At 38.3% G+C, this 25210-nt stretch overlaps 1 protein-coding gene across 2 annotated transcripts in view; it reads right to left on the minus strand.

Moving 5' to 3' along the window:
• Window positions 1–24829, minus strand: part of Nagk (N-acetylglucosamine kinase) — a 73253-nt gene extending 48424 nt beyond the window's left edge. For both annotated transcript variants that reach the window (XM_083126684.1, XM_083126683.1), the window contains exon 1: window positions 24686–24829. Coding sequence is in view for 1 of the 2 variants with exons in the window: in XM_083126683.1 (XP_082982809.1) it covers window positions 24686–24717 (32 nt within the window). In the remaining variant the exon portion in view is untranslated. The remainder of the gene's footprint in view (window positions 1–24685) is intronic.
• Between the last annotated feature and the right edge of the window lie 381 nt (window positions 24830–25210).

The raw sequence follows: 25210 nt of genomic DNA on the forward strand, positions 1-25210 counted from the left end.
ACTATCTGCGCGCACCCTGGGTGTTGCGGAGTGGGTTTGAACTGGTGAGAAGAATTATCAAAGAAAAATAACGAATTGAATGTAAAATGTAGAAACCTGGTCAGAATTTTCATGATTTCACATTTCAACCACTTATGAAAATGACTTCATGAAGAAAAAAAATGGTTTCATGACTTTCCAAAAATTCCAAATACGAGAATTTTTAGGCGAGAAGTCACACAACTTAAACTTCATGACTTAAATATCGCCACAACTTACAAAGATTTTTCTTGAATGAGATTTGTAAAAGTTACAACAAAATATAATAATTATACATTTCAGTATACGGTATAAAATTTCAAAAAAACTAGGTAGTGCCCATATTCACTCATCTGGTGTATCGAATAAAAAATCTTGAGGGTATAATAATAAATTGGTAATAAAACTAAGTTTATTGTTATTACTTTAAAATTATTATTATTAATTACTAAATTGTTATAAATTCTACTCTTATTTCAAAGGCCTCATCCCCCCCACGAACATTTTTAACGACGCCCATGTTACGCACGTCTGGACAGAGCGTTCCACAGTACGAACCCAAATACCGACCTAAAAAAAAAGGCAACCACGGGGGAAAGTGACAAACATTTATTTTGTAATCGACGAAAGTAAACGAAAAAGTTTCCTGAGGTTTGATAAGTCTACTTTACAGAGGTGTGTTATCGGGACAAACCCGTTTTAAAGTGGGAGCTGAATCAACGTAGTATGGAATCGAACACTATAGAGGACGCCAGAGAAGCAGTAACATCCAATAAGCTTAACAAAAAAGATGCAGAGCTATGGGCGTCGCCAGAAATTTTTGCAGGGGGTCGGACAAATGATAAATATTAAAAGTTAAATAGTAGAAAAATAATAAATATTATTACCAAGGTTATAAATGTTATTATACAATAATAAGTATTATAAACTAACAAAAATATTTTTTATTAATGTATTATTATTATTATTAATAAATGGGGAGACTCGATTCACCAAACGAGTGAATACCAGCACAATTATTTTCTATTATTTCTTTTGCATTTTATGCAGTAAGTATCTGAATCCATTTTGATATTAACTTTTGCACGTCTCGTTCAAGAAAATGCTTTAAATGTTAGGGGAATTTTTTGTTCATAAAGTTTGTTGTGTGACCTCTTAACCTATAACTGTAATTATTAGAATTTTGAAAACTGTGGAACCATTTGTTCTTTGGATGAAATGGTAGAAAATAACCTTGTTTCTGTATTTTTCACTCAATGTTTTCGATCCAATGCATTTTTACTTTGATTTTTGTGTTCGAATACCAACTAAATGAACTTTATTTCTGTTCTTAACAATAAGAGTATCAATGTTTTTTAACAATAAGAGTATCAAACTTTCGGCTTTCTTGTATCTTTAAATGAACGATGTGAATTTCCAGGGGGTCCACCGACCCGTTCGACCCCCAGCCCCTCGTGACGTCCAAGAGCAGAGCGTATACAGAATTGCTGGAAATGGATTGCAGACAGTATTTGGTAAAGTTTTGGTAGCGTTAAGGTTCTTAAAATAAAGGAACCCGTAGGAGGCACTTGGAAAACAAAATACCCATGATACCAGAGCCTTGGAGATTGAGCAGCAGAGAAATTGATCTAAAATATATTCAATTCGCATGCAAGAAAGAAGCCAAATTTATGGCAAATGATTACTGGTGCAAAGAGTTAACCATAAAGGTGAAGCAATAATTACAAAAGAAAGAGCATTGGGTTTAAGGTGAGATGTCATTTGCGGCAGCGTATCCCATACTACAAATTGGCCGTTGTTTTACCTTACGTAATGAATCCTGTAACAATGCTGGACTTTGGTGTGGATTATTTTACTTCTATGAGTTTGCAATGCTTTCTGCATGCAGGTGGTTTTTTTTTTTACAGAAGGTCTCAGGGTTGGTGATTTGTCCTCTCTATTTCTTTGAGACATCCTGACCAAAACGACGACTGGATCCAAACTGAAAACAAATGAATCCGTACTCCACAAGTTTCGAATTTTCTGTGTACACGATGTCAACGTCATGTGTACATAATTCACTTCGTGTTCCAAGCAATCCTGGACATACTGTGTTAATTGTATGCAGTGTTGTAGTCCCAAAAATTTTAGAGGGTATACGGTACGATTCGTGAAATGTTAAGTGGAGACCCTGTTCCCAGTAATGTTTCCCTCACTAAATATATGGATGAAAAAAAAATGCCATTGATGTTAGAATACTGATGATGATGATATACACATAATTGGCATATAAGATGCATATCATAATAGAGAAGGCATTTAAAACTAAGAAAAATAGGAAACGCGTATTGTAATGATTGTAATTAAACGTAAAGATTAGGAGTATTTTATAGACTACAGTACTTACTACATGTTATTATATTTTATTTTTTGTTGATATTACTTTTGTGTACTGTTAAAACTTTAACAATACTGCTAATAACACTAAAAACTTTAATGAAAAACTTGATACATAGCCTAAGTAAATATAAATGAAACGAAAATAGAATATATGCTCTAGTGATTAAGGTTAACAAATACGACATATATTCAGTTGATCGTGCTTTGAATAGTTGCAAGGCACTAGCCTTGTTCACACATATGCATAAATTTCCATATATACAGAGGGAAGAGGAGGATAATAAAATTTGTAATTTATCAAACGGTCTCTCACTGCAAGGATTGCTACCCGTAAGGGCACGCCACATATACTCAATATTGATTGATTGATAGTTGGTGTTTTAAGTCCACTTTATGCACAGTAAGGCTAATCGGGACTGGACCTACAGTTTATAGTGGGTTCCGAACCACTATGTAACTCCACCGGGTATCGAACCCGGGAACCCTTGATTACAAGGCGACGACGCTACCACTGCGCCATCGGGAGGCCCATATACAGGGTGAGCATAAAGTCTTTCCCTGATTACAAACGTTTATTGCTCAAGAACTATGCTAGATACAGATATGCGGTTTGTTGGAAATGGTAGCTTAACTCATAGTGTTTTGTTATCAGTACACTTCAGTACACTTCGACATGTGCTCCCTTTGTTGCCCTTAGAACGTCTAGGCGATACTCAATTTCTCTCCATGTCTTTGCCAACATCTTTTCCGTCACCGTCTCTATAGCATCCCGTATTCGTGTCTGAAGAGTTTGCATATCAGGAACTGGTGAATTAATCACTGTGTCCTTAACGTAACCCCATAAAAGAAGTCAAGAGGGGTTATGTCCGGCGAACGCGGTGGCCATGATATGGGACCGTCTCTACGAATCAGACAAATCAAAGAAATGGGAAAAAAACCTGATTTATTGCACTACTTATTGCCATAGGTTTTATTTGCCTATCTACCGTGGAAGTAAAGATATATATATATATATATATATATATATATATATATATATATATATATATATATTCATAATCAGGGAAATACTTTATGCTTACCCTGTATACTCAATATGTCTGTGAATGAAAAGAAAAAAATGTGCATGGCTTTATTTTACGCACACAATGTAAGTAATCCTATTGAAATTGCGCACATATCTTACAATGAGGAGGAAGCAATGAATAAGAAAGAGAAATTGTGTGAGAATGCACAGCTGTGCAGTGAACACTCACTGCCACGTTCGAACACCGGAGCAGCTGGTTTGTGCATGTGTGTTTTCCTTTGATTTCAAGGTTGACGATCACGTGTTGGCGATGTTGCATAAGGAAGGAACGTCAACAATTGGACGCTTCACGAGAATATGGAAGTCGATCCTGCGGTCAGAACTAGGCCAACATTCTATTTAAGCGGGTGAAGAACTATCTACATTTGTGTGCTGTATTTTTCTTAATTTACGTTGTTTTCTACCTCCTTACTTTAATCGCTACGACGGTGAGAATGAATGAAACTGAAGGGACACTCAAGAAGGGCACCATGGCCACACCAGGACTCGATCCTGGAACTTTCGGTGACGAGATCGTAAGACTAGCACACAATCCTCTCAGCCACAGAGACAGCTGTCAAAATTTATCAATAAATAACAATGCTATTACCAGGGAACGGATTTATATGTACTAAAAAGTATTAGATATGTAAATATACATTTATATTATTAATTATAATGCAAACTTCAAATATAAAATGTGCTTTATTTATTTATTTCTTACCAAAAATAAATAAATTATCCTTATTTAAGTGCTGAAACGCGTATGTCTTCCTCTCGTACGTAAAGGTGTGTGTGTTTGTACACAAAACACCATAGAGGAATAAATAATGTATTTGTGTGTGGGGGGGGGGCATTTACTGCCTAAATTTAATCCTTGATTACGAGTTTATCTCCATACAATTCTTTTCAGTGGCGGCAATTAGGGGGCCAAGGGAGTGCCCCCACTTTTCGCCACTTTTGCCCCCACATTATGCTAACTTTATATACAAAGGGAAATAAACTGTCTTTGCCCCCCCCCCCCAGTTTTTGCACCTTGCCCCCCCGGTTTTGGAACCCAATCGCCGCCAATGATTCTTTTTAATAAAGACATTAGTTCTTTATATTCGTGGGAACTGCCGTACCTTGCGTTGTTTCTAGTGGCAAATTTCTGTATTGGGAGATAGGTAAAAAATAGTCTACAATAGTTTTCCCATTTATAATTACATGATTCATTGTCTTGCTTGAGATAAAACTAGTGATATAAATATTCAAGTTATAAGAATAATATAAATGACGCAAATCAAATGTTTCGAATAGTTTAATTTTCTTGCAAAATAAACATTACGTTGGAAGATAATAATTTTCTCAAGTATTAGAAACAACAAAAGTCACTTAGTGAAGTGCAATTCTCCTGTTCGTATGTGCTTTGGAAAACCCATCGACCACCCACGGCACGTCCTCCTTCTCAATAGCCAGGACAGCCAAATGAGACAGCCTGGCATCCAGCATTGTTTCGAGCAAGATTTTTCAAAGGTTTCAAACAGGAAAAAGGTTCTTTCACACGCTGGACTGGAAGCTTGGATTGTTACAGAGATTACAGCTAGAGTGTAAACCTCGTGAAGTGCCAATTTATTACACTTTGCTAGAAAATCGACGAAATCCATTAAGTGGGGTACTTTTGTTCCATGTTCGTAATGCTGAAAAGTTTTAGGCAAAGTCTGCATTTCAGCTTTCAGGGCAATGATACAACAGGAATAAAAATTTGCCGTTATCTCATGATTCAATGAAGATTCTGACCCTGGTACATCTCTCACCCTACCACTCGCTCCATCGTATGTTTGCGCTCCACAATTACAGGCATCTATGGAGTTTTTTTAAAGAAGTTATTTGATAGATGCAAAGAGCAATCCTGCATCTAATTATTGAAGAGGGGGAAATCGTAAAAAGAGTTCTTTTAAATATCGGACAACTGATCTGTACCTTCCTCGCAATGCAAATACGTACTGTCGCATCTTCCACTTCTTGGCTTATTTTGCTGAGAATAAGTGTGGACATTACGCAGGTTAATTTGTTCTAAATCGAATTGTGCATATAATTTGTATTTTAATGTTCAAGTTCAATACATTTCCAAATAATATCGTCGCATTTTGAAATAAGCTTCAAGAGTTCCAAGAAATTGCCTTTGTTAAGGCTTACCTCAGACTCATCATTATCTCGAAAAGCAAGTCCCTGAATAGTAAGATACCGCAATGCATCCACAACAACTGACATTTAGTGGCGTTTTTCTTGAACCACCTTTGAAGGTCCTTTACTAAATAGCGTTGCCACTGACGATCCACTATTAGAACAATTTGCTCATACTACAGATGATGTTTTTGTGGACTCGGAATTTTCATGATGTTTTAAGACTATCCACATTTAACGGTTTTTTCCAGTTCTTAAAACTGGTTAAAACTTAGTTTAATCGCGACGATTAGAGGATATAAATGAATGAGAAATCTCCTATGCCCAGAAGAATAACAATTAACTGTGAAAGTAGGTGTACAGTACAGTGATGGTAAAAATACAAGGAAGGAAGGAATGGAGAGAATGTAGACACTTTTGCTGTCACTATAACACATTAGCTGCCCTTGATGTCCTTGATACCAAAGAAATACATTGTTGGCGACCCATATAACAAGTTGTTTATCAAGGTCATTGGCTTCAAAAGGAAAGACCAGGAGGCATAACGGGAAAAACAGTGTCCACTCACGCTACGAACCACCAGAAAGAATTTCCACAAGAGAGAGAGAGAGTGCATTTAAATTCTTAATTATCGTAATAAACTCTTTCACCAAAAAGAATGTTCACGAAAGAAGCCCATTCTTCACATTGCTTACAGGATTAAATTAATTCACTTGTAATCTGAGCCATGGCGATATTTAGTAGGGTGCATTCCATTCTCACGGGTGGGATGTCCAGTCTACATTTTTGACATTACTGCTGATAGTTAAGCAACATTTTGCTTACACTTTCTGTGCAATGAATTATGAAGCTAAGTAGATGTTTATTAAACATAACTTCCCCTAAAATACTTTCCTAGATTTATAGCTATAAGTGGACAATTTTGTGTCACGGATGGGACAGATAAAACACTACCTCTTCACTTAAGAAATTTATTTTAATTTCTGTGAATTTTCAAATTTTGAAAAATAAATTATTTAAGGCATAAAGAGAAGATAATTGGCCTTTGAATATTCTAGTGGAGTTGAAGGGGAAATGTAACAGTTAAAGGAGAAATTAATTGTTTTTTTGGTGTCACGGGTGGGACACAATAAAACAAAAGTAAATCAAAAGTTAAAAAAAACGAACAATATGTAAAATACCTTCTAACTTAATTATGTATAATGCTTGAAGTTTTATCCAAATGACAATTTTAGATTGTTGACTTACAAGTAAAATAAAGTTACAGCATTTCATTTAATTTCTAAAATTGGGTTTCAAGGTCACTTTCACATGACATATCATTTCGCTATGAAAAGCCATATTATAATATTATTGACTCCAAAATAACATTTTTAGCGTATAATCAGGAAATGTATACGTACATACAACAGCGATTTGTTGTATTTATACGAACTAAATCAAAGATTCAATGTAAAGAAATATGTCCAATAAGTTTCATCGAGAAAGTAAACTTTATTGTATGTCATTATTATTATAATGAACATACTTAAATTATAGATATTCTTCTTCCATAGACTTGATTAAATGTATCTTAAACCATTGTAATTTTTATAACTAGACAACCCTGCTGAAGAGTTTGTTTATAGTTCTTAACAATGTCAAATATGTTCTTTATTTATTTTAAATGCATAGTCACCGGATAATCCCGCACCGTGGCCGTGAGGTCTATGGCGCAAGCTTTGGTCTACGGCCAGAGTCAGATTCGAGTTTCATCGAGGGGAAGCGTAACAGGGTTTCCTGAGATTTCGGTCTCTGTATGGAACCGTTGGCCACCTACCATCATGAGGAAATTGGGGAACTACGAATGAGTAGCGTAATCCGATCATACAAAACCCACAACAACGATGGGAGATTCGTCGTGCTGACCACAAGTCATCTTGTAGCTGTTTGGGTGATCGCCCACCTCTTGTGGGAGTGAGGCCTGCAGTCGGAAGGTAGGCACTACGGGCTGGTACGCCACGGGTTTTATATCTTCGGACATATGATAGATTGAAGAAATCAATTTATTTAACCACTGAAATCAAATCGATGACTATTGACTTACTTTCATCGACTCTGTACTTCACAGGTTCGAGTCCCGGCCTGGACATGGAAGCTTTTGTGAGGTTCCTTCATCAATTTCATATCATCACCCATCCTCATCGTCGCGATTTGCCAAAAGTGGCAGAAAAGCGACGTTAAATACAAAACATCAAGAAGATAAATTATAATCATAATAAATATCATGATGATGATGAAATCGAGCATTCATCCTGGGTCTCCCGGTAGGTTAGTGCTCACCTTATAATCAAGAGTTTCGCATAAGCTGACCGGTAAGGGCTTGTTCCACTCCCCCTATCTGGGAGTGAATTGGAGTTATAAAAACAAACTGTAATTTCTCAGAACCCTGTACGTATTTCCTTTTAACACTTCTACTTTTGTGTGAGCATAACCACATATCGTCCGCCAACCTGTACTTTGCCTTCCGTGTTTGGTTGCCATCCTTTTATTCTACAATGTCCTCTGCGCACAACAGTTCGATGCTTCACTTCTTCTAGCATATAATTTTCATTTGTTCCACGTGCATATTCCTTATTCTCTTCCCGTAATTGTAACCCTTCGCAACCCATTAATAGGCCTTTGGTAATTCACATAATCAAAGACCTCTTCGAGATCTGCCGAGCATATGCTCATAACCTTCGCCATGCCTCCACGTGTCGGAACCCAGACAGTGAAATCGAGGAATGTAAATATGTTTTGCATACGACTAAGAGGTGACGCATGCCGTAGCCTACATTCAGGATGCCTTAGCCAATCAAGTGCTATTAATGTCATAAGCAATTTATACGTAAGAACGCGAGAAAACTGGTTTCAATAACCTATCACAGAGGCGTGGGTACAAATAGTAGATGGCTCGCGAGATTGTGTTGTTAACAGTTAATTACATAATATTACTCTACCATTGTACGTACAATGCACATTTCATGTATGGAATTCAAGACCTAAAAAAATAATAATAATGTAGGCTAGCGTGTGGAGCAATCGTGAACGAATCATTGGAATCGATTCGCTCAAATATTTCTTTCCGTTAACGTGTAGTTGTTTTGTACAGTGAAGAGTAAATTGCAATTGTTACATTTAGTTGAAATTCGCACACAGCAGGCTTAAGGAATATAAATTATTACGTAGATTTTAGAGTGTAGTTTAACATTTCCACAACAACAGAATTTTGCTCCTGACTGTACAGATTGATTCAAAATCAAACCCAACTTTAAGGGAGAATCGAAAAGTTGAGTCCATACATGAACTTTATAAATATGAAGATATTACCAATATCCAGTAAGTTACTTTTTTCAAAATAAAAGTAACGAAGTTATTGCAAGTTACCTCAAGGAGTAAACAATTTGCAGTTACTGATTTTGAGAAATTCAGCCACTTTATACTTCTGCTGACAGAACAATTGAGACATTTTGACAGTTTAATCATTACATCATATATGTCATATTTGTACGTTCAGACAGAAGAACTGACAGACATAACTCTGATCGCATCATATTGTAAATCATTCTGTCCACAAATGTATTTCATAGTTCTACTTGTTTATGGTTTTTTCATTTTTTTTCATGGATGGGCGAACGGACTCTCTGCCCCTGCGGAATGGTATTTTCCAGCTTTGCCCATTAGTACAGAGGAGAACGAAACGTCATACATCGACATACTCAATCTGGTGTATCTTTGCGAGTTCAGACATAATGGGCATAAACGAAAGGGACTTTTTATGGGTCATAGGAAGAATACTTTGGCCAGCGACGGGCCGAGGAGGTGGGGAACATGCACACATTTTGAAAAAGTCCGCCATTTTGAAAATTTCAAAAAAATGCGTTTGCACGATAACGGTGAACTACAAATATATGCTGCTTGCGCTATTTTACTTTAAACGCTTTCAGAAACGTAAATTGTATGAAAGAAAGCACAAATTATTGAAATGTTAAAATTTCTTTAAAAAAATATATATCCAAATATATATAGCCTATTCTTGGAACGACAACCCATCTACTCTGAACAATTTTCAAGTCAGCTGAATAAAGAAATAAGTTGCAATTCCTATGTTGGCACGAATTTAGATTAATACACGATTATTAGAAGACTTAGGGCAGACCATCGTTGCGCATGTTCGGCCTTGTCAGTTCGCCGCTCGTCTGAATTGCAGTATCAAAGCCTGCAAGCGCATCGCTCTGATGGTGCTCTCCTTGCAATTCCTGTTCATGTGTGTTGTCTTGTGAAGCAATTCAATGTATGCATGACTCCCCTTAAGTCCTGGGTTGCATAAAGTGGACTTAAAACAAAAATTCATTCATTCATTAACTTATGAGTTTCCAAGTATGGTGTGCCTTGTAATCAAGGGGTCCGGGCTCGATACCCGGTGGAAGCACAAGTGGTTCGGATCCCACTTTAAACTGTAGGTCCAGTCCAGATTAGCCTTACTGTGCATAAAGTGGACTTAAAACAGCAACTCAATCCAAGTATGGTGAGACATTAAATTTATTTTATTTTGCATCTGGTGGCAGTGATGATAAAAAAATAGCGGGAAAACATGGAGGTTGGGTAAGTTTTTGAAGGAACATGTACTTTTGAAGGAAAAGGCTGGAGGAAATCCTAAGAGAGATCTGCAGACCACAAAAGAAGACATCTTAAATTAGAAGAAATGACGTGGGGCGCACAATTGTCAGAAACCGAATTGACGCAGAACGTTATCTTGTGGTTGCCGAAACTCGATATAATAAACGTTGTGATTCTTCTTTCGCCACAATAGTTTCATGCTTGCCAAGCTGAACTCATGAAAATTCCAGAGGACCGCAATGCAATGAACTGAAAACTGAGATGTTTGCAACTTCCTCGAGAACAATGACGACTGTCAGGGTTTGATCCCAGATCTCCGTCTCGAGCCAAAATAAGCCGTAACTTTCCTATACTATAACATATACTTTCCTGTTCTTCCTATAAGTTCAAAGGGTAGTGTATTCGAGCCTTGTGTTGTAGATCACAAATACATCATGAACATGCATCATGCCAATAAACTTTATAACCTTGTCATCTGGAAACGTATTATTAAATCGATGCGCTATCTTCAAGCACAAGATACAATCACTCGTAAAGCAAGCGGCTTTGTTGTAAAGAACGCATAAGGAATTGCATATCAGTGACACAGTAAGCGTTATCTAGTTCTCAAGAGTCCCGCGCAACTGGCCATACTTAAGACAGTTATCAGATATTTTACGTTAAGAGAACATGCGCGATATTCTACGTTTGTCAGACCCTCACATTATTCTCCTCGTTAGAAACTGTGTGTCCCGATTGTACTTTAGTGACTTCCTAACAGCTCATAACATATAGTGCATACCCACATCTTATTCTCTTACTATTATTTTTAGTTCACCACGAATACTTATTTATGTTCACTTTTGGGATCGTACAAGACGACGTTTTAAAATTGAAGACAGGATTCTTCTTCGAGGCAGGTCAAGACGAGACCAAGAACGAGATAGACTTCTGTAAAATCAAGACGAGAAGCGATTTAGTGATGAAATCCCTCGGTCTCGTCGTTAGGTAAACTACAATTTAAACCAATTTATTTACCCTGTGACATTTTCAGCCACACTAAGTGGAAATCTAATCGATTTATAGATTGGTCATAAAAATGTCGTTTATAATTCTAAATTCAATCCATCAGTGGCAACTGTTAACCCTCACAACATGCTTGCATACATTCAGGATAATATTCTGTTCTTTAAGGGTTCGTAGCGTCGAGACGAGGAGTCTAACAAATAAACGTTACCTCTATACGCTATAAAGGTTTGTGTGGATATTGCTTATATACTTACATGTTTCGAGACAAAGTTGCTAACGCTGTCGCTAGCTGTTCGTCCTTTTTTCTTTCCTTTTGTAGTAGTAGTAGTAGTACAATATTTTACCATCCTTTTCTGTAACCGATGTTCTTTTTATTAATGAAAGTTAGGCCAGTTACGAGAATATAACTAGGAGGATCCTAATCTCTAGAAATTTACGTTATCGAAACTTAATGCATTAAAATTTAATGAAAATATGATTTAGGATTGTAATGTTGACTTCAGATATCGGATCCAGGATTCGGGTTTCATATCCATCAACGGAATCCCAATGAATGCGGATTCGAACGCCCATCCCTAGATATATCCTTCATCGAAACCCCTCTACACCCCATATAGGCACGCAGTGAATTGAAGATGGATACACTAACTACTGATTTGTCTAGGGAACATGCTAGATGTCGAGCAATCAATATACAGAGCTTACGCGTGGGAGAAAAAAAAGAGGAATATGGCCAAAAATAGAAGAAGAAATACTTTTCACAAATAGCATTCCGGACTTTGTGGTGGAATATTTAGCGTATGCTTTACAACACCCGCGGTCTAGGGTAAGGCGTGAATGTGTGTTTGTCCCATTGCCATGTCAATTGTTCATCTAAATGTCGCGATTAACAGAGGTGTGAAAAACCGACGTAAAAAAGAAACAAAATTAGGAATAAACTCCGCCCTCGCACTACTTTTACAATAAACAGATTCGTGGAATATCATCGCCAGGATTAGCCCAAAGAGATACGTAAAATAACCAAATACAAAAGAAAGCTATGGTGACATCCTGTTCCTAGAATATTTAGAAAATAAACAAGTGAAAACACTGATATCTGAGTACGTAAATCCGAAGCCAATCACCGGAACGTATAGCAAATAGCAACGCAAGAAAGTGGCTGGCTACTCTTACCTCAAAGACAAGCTTGTGATTGACGTTGGAATTCCAACAAAAAAGGAAAGTGGATTTCCAACACGGGGAACAACACCTTTCCACGCTGCGTCATTTACAGGAAAAATTACTATTTCCGTTCTGGTAGCAGCAACAGTCATATTTTTTGGGAGAGCAAGAACATACAAAGAGCTTTCTGTTTATAACCAGATGCAGAAACAGACGTATGAATTGGAGTCCACACAAACATTGATTCTCATTACATGAAAGAATGAGCACTTCTTATAACTTTTTATCAGATTTTGTAGAACCACAATTGATTTTTCAATTGGTAAGGTAAAGATAAAAAACAAGTAAGGTTCCCTGCTCCCATGTCCAGGGAAGGAATTGAACCAAAACCTTCGATAGCGATTGATTGATTGATTTGGTGTTTTAAGTCCACTTTATGCACAGTAAGGCTAATTGGGACTGGACCTACAGTTTTAAGTGGAATCCGAACCACTATGTGCCTTCGCCGGGTATCGAATCCTGGACCCCTTGATTACAAGGCGACCTTCGATAGCGAGAACACGAGTTGACCTCTCAACACACACGGCCAAGGCGGTGAAAAGATAACCAAAATACGATGTTTTAACAATTACATTGTTGTATTCTGTATCCGACTGTACAGTCACAGACATTTGTGGGTTGTAACAATCTCATTGGGAGTCAAAAAGATTGTTACAATTCGGGAGTGTCCGTTTGATTTTATTTTTGTTATTTATCGTCGCTTTTCTGCCACTTTTGGCTAATCGCGACGAGGAAGATGAGTGACAAAATTGGTGAATGGACGGACACTCACAAACAACTCCATGCCCAGGCTGGGATTCGAATTCGGGATCCCGGCCCAGAAGTGTCCGTGACTGTACAACTTCACACGCGCGTTAAATAAATCAAAAAGAAAAATTAAAGTTGTCGAACAAGTAATGTTTGCAATACCGCTGTGGGTAAATGCAGGAAAAAAACCACGTCGCTCTATAACCACAGCAGCTCCAACCTATTTCCGGCGAACTTTCCTTTATGACAAGGAACGCAAAAATTTGCCTAACTCTTGCGTCAGTGTCAAGTTTCCTTGCACTTAATAACGTCTCGTCTTCTTTGACTCAGCGGTTACATAATGCTTGTACTTGAATCAATACGGTAAATAAACTTAGGCACGAGCACGTTTTAACGGCTGTAAGCTAGTTCATTTCTGAAAGGATATGAATTTTCGCTTCATATTTTAACTGTATGAAGTTAATCAGAACATTCCTATGCCCAGGCATGACACAGAGAGGCACGGCACTATTCACGTGTGCCTATTTCAATGGCACATTGCGAGCAGAATATACAATTTACTCCAACAAAGCATGGTTGCCAGTAGGAGCATTAAAAAGCGAGGTTCCATAAAACTCGAGAGATCCGCTCGGAACAAAAGTACCGTTAATTTTTTACACGAATTGTCAATATAGTCATAGTCTTCAAAAGCAATGTAGTTCCGATATATTTTCTGTAGTAGAAAAAAAAACGGTATTTTCAGTTGGAGGTAATGTGAATAAATTCTCCCGTGAAACATCAAACAAGCTGTGTTTACCATGTAAACGCAATATGCTCCATGGGTACTAACGAGAACCTGGCACAACCCTATTCTGAAGAATAAGACTATTATAATTTTAATTATGATCTTAATTAATCGAACATACGTGCGTACACGTACTTGACTGAACCTTTTAAAGCCATAGTTAAAACAAATTTAGAATTGTCATATTTTTTTAGTTTATGAGACATCCAACCTACGTCGCACGAAAATATCTGAATCCAGCCCCCTAAAAAAAACTACTAATGTGCTACAAATTCGAGTAGACAATTATAGGCATCATTATCAAGTTGATGATGTATCTACGTACAGTGGGATCCATGAGTATTACCGTGCAAATTGTCCATGGCCCTTTTCGTTAATTTTTCTCTTACATCGTATGTGTTTTTAAGCGATGGATTTTTATGTATGCTGGTGCAGAAGTTATCAACAGCTTGAAGTTTTCTCCTTAATTCTTGAAGCTCTTATTGGGTCAAATAAAGTGCACGAACATGGTGATGGACAATTTGCACGGTAATACTCATGGATCCCACTACCTCCATCTCAACTATGTAAATCAGATTTACGATTAACAAATACAGGGCTACTATAAATGATTCATTCAATTTCAAAACACCGTATTTTCCAAAGTATTGCACATACAGATATGAATGAAACTTGAAAATAACTGTAAACTCACCAAGTTTTCCTCACATTCTACAAATGTTCTATGTGTGGCCACACGACACACTTCCAAGCGCTAGTCGAGTTCCGCCCATACATTTAGTAGCAATCCCCTGTCAATGGTCATCAGAGAAGCATTGATGCGTTCCCTGAGCTCCTACCAGTGATCTTGGCAGTGGGGGTACGTAAAGAAATGCTGAGTTTACATGGTGCTTCTTTTCTGTACTCTCTTCTGAATGCAAGCTGCACTGCAATGCAATAACATATTCCAACACACAGAAACTCCTTTCTCGGTTTGTCGCCATTTTGTACAGGCAATACACTCGTGCATGCTGCCAACTGGTGTGCCACGATGCAAACTTGGTGAGTTTAGTTATTTTCATGTATCATTCATATCTGTATGTGCAACACTTTGGAAAATACAGGTTTTGAAATCGAATGAATCATTTATAGCAGCCCTGTACTATGGAAACTTCTTTCAGGATATGAGAAGCTTGAAAATGTGCCGAACAGATGGATTGTATGTACAAAAGGGTACAGAACAATGTCCTCGCATTCACCAGACCTCACGCCACTAGCCTTTTTGTATAGGGATACATAAAATATATCGTTTACAGTACAAAACTGGAAAGAGTCGACGAAATGAAGGCAGGTATTGAACAAGAAAACGTACAAATAAGGAACGAAATGATGATTCTTGGTGTTTGGAATCCATTGCCTTCAGCGTTTTCAGCAGTGCCTTGACCAGAACGATCATCAGTATGAAAACATGCATGGACAAAGAAAATTATTCATGCCTGTAGATTCTATTAAAATTTAAATATGAGTTGTACCTTAATAAACACTGACTTTATAATCATTCAAAGTGTGTATACATTTTATTGGAACCCCCTGTACATGCATTTCTCGTGGTTTTATAAACAACCAAATCGAGATTATATATATATTATGAAATTATTACTTCATTGGAATTTCACACCACAAAATATCATAGTTCTATATTTATTTATGAAGGAAAGACAATTATTTGCCTTCTACCAGCAAACAGGTTAATCAAGGTTAACTACTTCATTACACACGAACTTGATACTTCACCCAATCCACGAAATTTCATACACTTAACTTGGTATTTTGTGAGTTATCAAGAGGTATTGATACGGTCCAGGTATTAAGCGTATGGCTACAAGGCTTGGTCTTCACGGCCAGAAGAAGATAAATCATAAGCAGATGTATTCTGTGTGTAATTCTTGCTATTTCATGATTCAATGTACTTGAATGTTTCGGACATAACGTCCAGTTTATATTAAATATGTTAATTGTTCACCGTTTGGTTTTTATCTTGTGCAACTTATATTAATCTACATTACCATGTCCTTCACTCCGAACCTATCAATTTGGCACTGTGGACAGTGAACAGAGGATTGACAGTGAACAGAAGATTTGAAGGATTCTAATCATATCGGCACGGGATAGTGACAAGTACGATTTCATGTAGCAAATCAACAAGACGGTGAACAATTAACATATTTAATATAAACTGGACGTTATGTCCGAAACATTCAAGTGCATTTAATCATGAAATAGCAAGAATTACACACAGAATACATCTGCTTATGATTTATCTTCTTCTGGTCGTGGAGACCAAGCCTTGTAGCCATACGCTTAATACCTGGACCGTATCATCCCTCCAGGTGTCCCGCTATCAACTCGATGACACAATTGCGCGCCACAGCCGAAAGGAGAGCCATCAGTGATAAGTACAACTGGAATACATCTGCTTATGATTTATCTTCTTCTGGCCGTGAAGACCAAGCCTTGTAGCCATACGCTTAATACCTGGACCGTATCAATAAGCCAATAGTAATTGAAATACATTTGAACTCTCAGATAATTTACACTTCAGGTTTTATGCATATACCGTCTACTTTCCTTTGCTAAATGTCAAGAAATTGCTTTGCATTGTGAATTATTAGAACAAGAAATTAAATTATTCTCGAATAAGTACAATGCAGATTCTGTGACTTTTGCCACCAGCTCAAGAAATTTGACGCGGATGAATCCAGATCGCCACACAGACCCTTCGACGAGTTCACGACCGGGAGAAATGAAGCAGAACAGCCGCTATCAACCTCAGAACTCAACTGCTACCAAGCAAAATCCTCACTCCCAGTGCGGCAACTGCACAAAGGATCACTCACAAGGTCTATGTCCGGCAAGAAACGCAATCTGTAGCTACTGCAAACGACAAGGCCATTGGAATATACGATGCAGAAAGAGGCAGAAAGATAGAGCTGTGAATAGAACGTCCAGTTCAACCTCATGGAGCACAACACCCGATGAGTTGTCTACGTTCAGCTTCAACCATCTCAACACTGATGCGCTCAGTCATCGTTCCACACTGGTTACTTCTACTCAACACATTTTGGAGCACCAAATCAGTTCGGATAGCTTCATAATAAATCTCCAAATCAATAAGTGTATTGTTAAATGTGAAGTAGATACTGGGTCTGCTGTTACTCTTTTCAACGAGAAGTATTTTGATCAGTTGTTTCCACACTATGTTAAATGTAATTCTAGCCTACGATTACGAGGTGTAAACGAAGGATATGTACGTGTTACAGCACAAACATCCGTCAAACTATACTTAGACAATAGGGATTATACTTTACCTGTCTTTCTCTGTCAGGAGAAACTTTTATGTCCATTGATCGGTCGTACATGGTTGGACATTATTCAACCATCTTGGAGGCGATTATTAGTTACAGCCAGTGTTCTTTCAACTAACACAGTACAAAGTACTATTACTAACGCTGGTGCCGACGACCTAAGTCGAGAAATTTCTTCTAGATACGAGAAAATCTTTGATGGTGATTTGTCCAAGCCAATTGCACCTTATTTGGTCGATATACCACTGAGATCCAACTCTGCACCGATATTTCGTAGACATTACGAAGTTCCTTACGGTATTCGAGACCGTGTTCAGGATTCTATTCAAAATCTAGTGAAAGTAGGGTTATGGGAACCGGTCGAATATTCTGATTGGGCCTCGCCACTTGTCGTTGTTACCAAGAAAGATGGCTCACTTCGTCTCTGCACTGACTTCTCAGGAACGGTGAATAAAATGACTGAAAACGTCAAGTTTCCCATTGCTAGAGTCGAGGATATTTTCTCTAAGTTGGCCAGGTGTAAATACTTTACGGTAATTGACCTTCAAATGGCTTACGGACAGTTGGAACTTTCTGAAGCTGCCAAACGCATCACTGTCGTCAACACACCTTGGGGCTTATATAAACCTCACAGACTACCTTTTGGCATAAACATAAGTGGAGATCTGTTTCAAATAGCCCTAGCGAAGATTCTAGATGACATTCCCGGAGTTTCTTTCTACTTTGATGACGTCATCATCGGAGGTGAAACATTGCAAGAATGCTTCACACGCACGTGTGATGTCCTGAATCGTCTGCCAAACACAATGTCAAAGCGAGCGCCAGCAAAAGTCAATTCCTAACCTCATGTATCGAGTACCTAGGATACAAGATTGACATCAATGGTATACGGCCGTCAGACAAGAACTTGGAGGCCGTCCTAAATTCTCCACCACCTCAAGACAAATCACAATTACGTTTCTTCATCGGGATGATCAACTTTCATCGAAAGTTTGTACTCAACTTAGCTTCGAAACTCACTTTTTGCTTTCTTTACTCAAGCAAAACGTCTCTTGGAACTGGGACGATAACTGTCAACACGAGTTCGACAGCATCATGGCGGAACTTCGATAGGTAAATCCTATTGTACCTTTCGACCCAACAAAGCCAGTTGTACTTATCACTGATGGATCTCCTTTCGGCTGTGGCGCGCAATTGTGTCATCGAGTTGATAGCGGTCTACAGACCATCGCCTGCTCTTCTACCACCTTCAGTGAGACGGAGCGGAGATACTCCCAGGTAGAGAGAGAAGCTCTAGCCATAGTTCACGGTATCAAGCGATTTCACAAATTTTTACTCGGATCCAAGTTCGAGATTGTTACAGACGCACGTGCTGTAAAGTTTATATTTTCTCCAGATTGAGCTATTTCAAAACATTCATCCAATAGATTGATGAGATGGGCTCTACTTTTATCTTCATACCGATATAATATAATTCATTCCAGCAAGGTAGAAGTAGCTGACATGCTAAGCAGGTTGCCTACGCAAGCACGTGACACAATACCAGCTGGAGAAGAAGAACTTCATGCATATTTCGGGTCTATTGAAGATGCTGTAACTCCTCTTTCTCGAGACTCAATACAGAACGCCACTTCAGAAGACCCACTGCTCTCATTAGTTGTCTCCTGTGTAGTAAATGGTTGGCCAGATCAACACGACACGTCTACCGAACGGAAGAAGCTCGCACCTTTCTTCGAAAGAAGATCTCACCTTACGTACGAGCAGGGAACGCTCATGTGGTCGGGTAGACTTATCATTCCCACAGTTAAACGGAATGAAGTTCTTAGAGCTTTACACGATGGACACATAGGTTCAACTCGTATGAAAGAGTTGTGTCTATCCAGATTTTGGTGGCCAGGCATGTCAGCAGAGATTACGGATTTTGTAGCGAGCTGCAATACGTGCCGAGCTATTGCTCCTAAGGTCCGCAACGGACCCGATTCTTCATGGCCTCTCGCTTCGTACGTGAACGAGAGATGGCATATATACCACTTTTTCTTTGCAGGGCGTAAGTTCCTACTGATAGTAGACGCCTTCAGCAAGTGGACAGAAGTGTGGCCTGTACACACATTGGACACAAAGGAATCGATCCGCTGGCTTATGCAATCTTGCGCCACGCTAGGGATACCAAATACTATCGTATCCGACAACGGCCCAACGTTCACTTCTCTCGAATTTCGTAACTTCTGTCTTAAGAATGGTATCAAACATGTTACTTCACTGCCTTATCACAGCCCTAGGAACGGCTTAGCCGAACGATACGTTCGTACTGTCAAAACCGCTCTTGTCAAGCTTATAACTGACAAACCCATTCTGAGCACGCTTGAACTTGATATGGGGATCGCCAACCTTCTTTTCATCCTTCGGAACACGCGACTGGGTGGAAAAGGAAGCCTACCAGCACTTTCGGTCTTGAAACACCAACCCAGATTTTGGTGGGAACCAAACAATGTACCTCTGTCGAGTGAATCTCCGTTCAAGCCGAGGAAGTCAGCAAAGTTTCGGAACGACTCTTCGTCGAAATATGGTACTTTTGCCATCAACTCAGCAGTTTGGGTTCAATCACCTAAGCACGGTACTCCAAATTACATCCCAGGAGTTGTCATTCGTCGAATTGGGGATAGCATCCTCTACGAGATAATGTTGGAAGATGGAATCAAACGAGTGGTACATCCCAGGTGGTTGAAGAGACGTGTTTCACGTGACACTGCAGATGACGACGACTTCAACGTTACAATACCAAATAGAAATTCAGCCAACCCCGGTGGAACAGTACCAGAACCTACCCCAGGCAGAGCTGGATACCCAGGACCAGGTCCTAGCACACCTCACTCATCTCCGAGAAAGGTCTACCAGGGTTCGCCGCCCACCAGATCGATACGGTCATCAGCATACCTGATTTTTTTTTTTTTAATGGGACACCTGGAGGGATGATACGGTCCAGGTATTAAGCGTATGGCTACAAGGCTTGGTCTTCACGGCCAGAAGAAGATAAATCATAAGCAGATGTATTCTGTGTGTAATTCTTGCTATTTCATGATTCAATGCACTTGAATGTTTCGGACATAACGTCCAGTTTATATTAAATATGTTAATTGTTCACCGTCTGGTTTTTATCTTGTGCAACTTATATTAATCTACATTACCATGTCCTTCACTCCGAACCTATCAGGTATCTAATGGTTCAATTGTTCACAATAACAGGCCATTGAATGGTCGAGAATATTTTACTGAATAAAGTTGTTATTTTATGTCTCTCAGTACACCAAATTACATATTTGTATCTTTGGTTTACTGAGATATTGAAAGTTCACTTTCGATTGTTAGGCTGCAGTAGATAGACGGATGTACTGATCAAGATTATTTATATTGCAGTAAAATAGTACTAAATAGATATCTCACTCTACTAAATGTTATTTTTGTAGCTCTAGTAATCTCTGAGCAATTGATAGGTACCGACTGGGTTCGAGGGTTTACTAGAAAAGATAAGTGGACGGGTCAGTCGAGAAGATAGCTATCGATCGCATCACGATAATAATTCGCGATTCTTTCAACTCACTAGACGACATTTTTGTAGTTTGCACACTTTCGATGATATCACAGGGCAAAGAAAAAATAATCGATCGTCGACGTTCAAGTATTTTACTACTATAGACAGACAGGCTGGCGGATCGATATAATTTATGTTGCTATACATTAGCATTTTGTTGGTCTTCAGGTTTAGAAAATTTCAAATCTTAGAATTTGTTAGCTTCTGAGGTATGGTCAAGTTACTTTAGATTGATTGTTTTTTTCTCACGACCACACGGACCAATCAAATTAATTTATGCTACTATTTGGTAGGTCTACTAGTCCACCAAAATTTGTCTTTATGGCTCTGGTAGTTTCTGAGATGTTGATAGAACACAGACGAATGTACACAATCAGTGCACAACGGTACTGTTTCAGCTTACCCTAATTCTATACAAAAATAACGACAAAAATAGTTTTTCTTATTTTTGCGCCGCTCTTCTCCACATTTGGTTACCTGAATGATTAGATTGATTTTGTTTTTAAGTTGACTTTATGCAAAGAAAAGCTAATTTTGACTGGACCTACAGTTTAAAGTGGGATCCGAACCACTATGTGTCCACCGGATATCGAACCTCTTGATTGCAAGGCGACGACGGTACCACTACACCATCGAGGAGGGACACTAATAAATTATATCCATGTCCAGGTCAGGATTCGAACCGGGAACCTTGGGTGCCGAGATCTTGAGTCGACGATTCGACGTGCAAGAAAAATTAAAAATTCGCAAACAGATTTTTATATTTTGCTTATTTTACGCTTTTTTTTCTTTAGTTTAATCAGGGCGTCAAGGTGGTTCGATTTTAAGCTGATGAAACAAGCACAAAGCATCCATGACCAGCTAAGAAGTATAGAGCCCTTGGGCGGTGGGACTATGAGACAAGCACTCAACGCGCTCAGCCATCCGCTAGCCTTTGGCGGAATGGTTAGCGCATCGCTCTGCAAAGTCAGCGGTCATTGTTCGAATCCAAAGTAATAGGAGTTTGTTCCATTATGCATTTCGTCAGTTCACGCTCATCGTTGCGATAAGCATGACGTAAAGTACTCAAAACAAAACGTGTTTCTCCATGGATGCTAATAATCCAATCAATCAATCAATCAATAGACGATCAGCTCACAAACGAATTTGGCAAAGGTTTCAGTGAAGTCTTTACCTTACAAATTCTGTTCGTTATGATCCGAACATTTACCAACTGGCATTAGTCACTGGCAACATTGGTTAGCAAGGTTGCAATCGGAAAAAATCTTCCTGGGTGACTGCAAGTATAACTGCTCTATGCAGGACACACCCTAAACTAGGAAATATTCATCAATTTAACCTTTTGCCAGAAATAATTCGTGCAACCGGAAGTAATCCAGGGCCTTCGGAAACGTCAGATTAAATGCGAGTTATATCCCCCAACACACACACACACACACACACACACACACACACACACACACACACACACACACACACACACACACACACACACACACACACACACACACATATATATATATATATATATATATATATATATATATATATATATATATATATATATATATATATATATATATATATATATCTTGGTTTAAGATGTAGAGTGATCAACCTTTGATTAACTAAACTAAAACTTTTCAAACGCCTAATAACAACTCACACTACATATTAACGGTTGTGTACACCATCAATTCGCATTTTAAAATGTCAAATTACTTTGAATGAAAAATGAAGAAAGGGACTTTGGCTTTAGCTGACAAGGCTTTTTCCGGGACAAGGAAATTAGAAAGTGAAAACTGCGAGAGTACCGCACAAATTGGAAGTTGGGAAAATGGAACAGCATTACAAATTTTAGGGAACTAGATTGCAAGAAGGCCTTGTATTGCGAGAAAAAATATGAATGGAAAGTGTTGGGAGGGAGGGCCTGACCGTCGTCACATCTACCAAACGTACTTGACAGAAACTGATGTAAGATTTAAATATGAACATATTAGTAGATTAGGAAGCAGATTTTTGCCTGTGTGTCTCTTTCTTTCGTTTGTAGTAACATATACGTTTTTTTTAATGTTTTAAATTCGTTTTATGTTTCTTCGAGCCTAATAATGCATTTTTATAGTGTCTGTAAAAATGCATATTTTCAGGTTTAGTGCCTATATTGGCTAAAACTGACCGTTTGGTATTTTTACTTAATGTCTTCTTTTGCAACTTTGCCTCTCTCCAAAATACACTGTAGAAGGTAATTTTCACTAAAAAATGACATTTACCTAATTTCAGAATGGCAAGGAATGTCAGACCTCCGCGACTCATATTCGATGCTAATCACATGTAACCTAGCATTTTTTTCTTCCTTTTTTTCACGAGCTTGTACGAGTCTCACTTAAGTTGCAAAATACATAAGAACGGAACGTACAGAAAATTTATGGAAGGCATATGTGTATGGTCAGTTCAAGACCTTTAAATAAGCTCTGGTCTGGACTGGACCCAGCTGGTTAAGCAAATACATCACAAGAGGAGTGCTTCAGTATGTCTCGCTTACCACCTCCAACAAACAATACGTATTTTTTATGGCATTTATCTATATCTTAAATACGTTTATAGTGTATTTTCTGCACTGAACAGTCGCTTGCATGAAAAATGGAACACCTAGATCATGATATACTCGCTTAACTGCAATGCGTTGTGTGTTGCCTAACTCAACGGCGATATAGCAACAACTTTCCATTGATTTGCTGTGAAGTAGTAAGAACTTCTTCACAAGATAAGAATATTTTAACAAACATAACTCCATTTACTACGGAAAATTTAGAACAAATCCTATTGATTAATTGTAATGTTCATTGAAAATATAATCTTCCTCGGATGCAGAATATGTTGAATGATCGATTCACAAACTCTCCCTATTGAAGAAACTGGGTTCGAGTCCAGGTACAGACATTCCTTTGTGAGTGTCCCTCCATAAGTAGTCCAATCATTATTCATCACCAAGAGAAACCAAACATAACAGAAAAGTAAGAAAAAATACAACACTATATGATAAATTAAGATCGATAAATGTGCATTGACAAATGAAATTAATAACAAATTCATGTTCACTGCCTATTTTTGTGCCTTTTTATATTTTGTAGTGCCTATTTTAGACTACGTTGCCTACCTGCCTGCTTATTTTACAAAATTATTGTGCCTATAAATCCACTCCCTAATAAAATAGTAAAAGTAAAATTATTGTAGTACTAGCTACAACAATAATAACCAAAACACGCTACGAAGCCAGGGGTCTAAGATTCAATCCCTGGGACGTAACATTCTATATAACGTTTACTAAAATGTTAGGTTTTAATCTACGAAATTTTCTCACTAGCACTTTATTGTTTGAGGTATCGATAGTTAACACTAATAAACAGGCGGGCACGACTGTCAATTATATAGTTTTAAAAAAGTTTACGAGCTGTTTTTCTTTTTCGATAATTTTAATAAACCTTCACCGGAAACAGGATTCATTGAAGTGTTACGTTATCACATTTTTTCTTGCACTTTTCCTGTACAGCCTAGAAACTTAATAAACAACAGCAGCATATTCGCACGTGATAAACGAAACAAAACTCTCACTAAAATTGATTATTTATAAAATATGTATGAGTACCTAAATTGATTCACTGCTGATGTTTTAATGCAATTTACACCTCTACCAGGACGTATTATTACTGAGAGCTACTTACCCTTCCACTCCTCCAAATATTTTATCGGCCATGTCAAATGACAGCTGTCACTTTTACAAACACTGTAACACACACACACTTACTCCACTGGCAGAATGAGCTACCGTCGTTCCAGCAGTACTTCACTTGAGCATGGCAATGTTTTCCTGGCATCGGTCCAATTACGACTCCCAACAGCGTAGCCAACTGTGGGTTGTAAAATTATCCACATTTGCATTGAAATTATGGTGTTCTGTAAATGAGCTCCAATTTGAACGAACTTCTGTTGTGGACAGTACGAACAAGCAAAAGCAAAACATAGACACTGGCAATTAAATATTCGCATGAGCAGTGGTGGCGATTGGGTTCCAAAACTAGGGGGGGTCAATGTGCCAAAACTGGGGGGGGGGCAAAAACAGTATATTTCCCGTTGTAGATAAGATTTCGCATAGTGCGGGGACAAAAGTGGGGCGAAAAGTGGTGGTGGGGGGGGGGCAACTGCTCTTAATCGCCGCCACTACGCATGAGATGAGATTTGTGGCCACC

This window comes from Lepisma saccharinum, chromosome 8 (assembly GCF_977018435.1).
Source record: "Lepisma saccharinum chromosome 8, izLepSacc3.1, whole genome shotgun sequence".
In the NCBI taxonomy this organism is placed as follows: Eukaryota; Metazoa; Arthropoda; class Insecta; order Zygentoma; family Lepismatidae; genus Lepisma; species Lepisma saccharinum.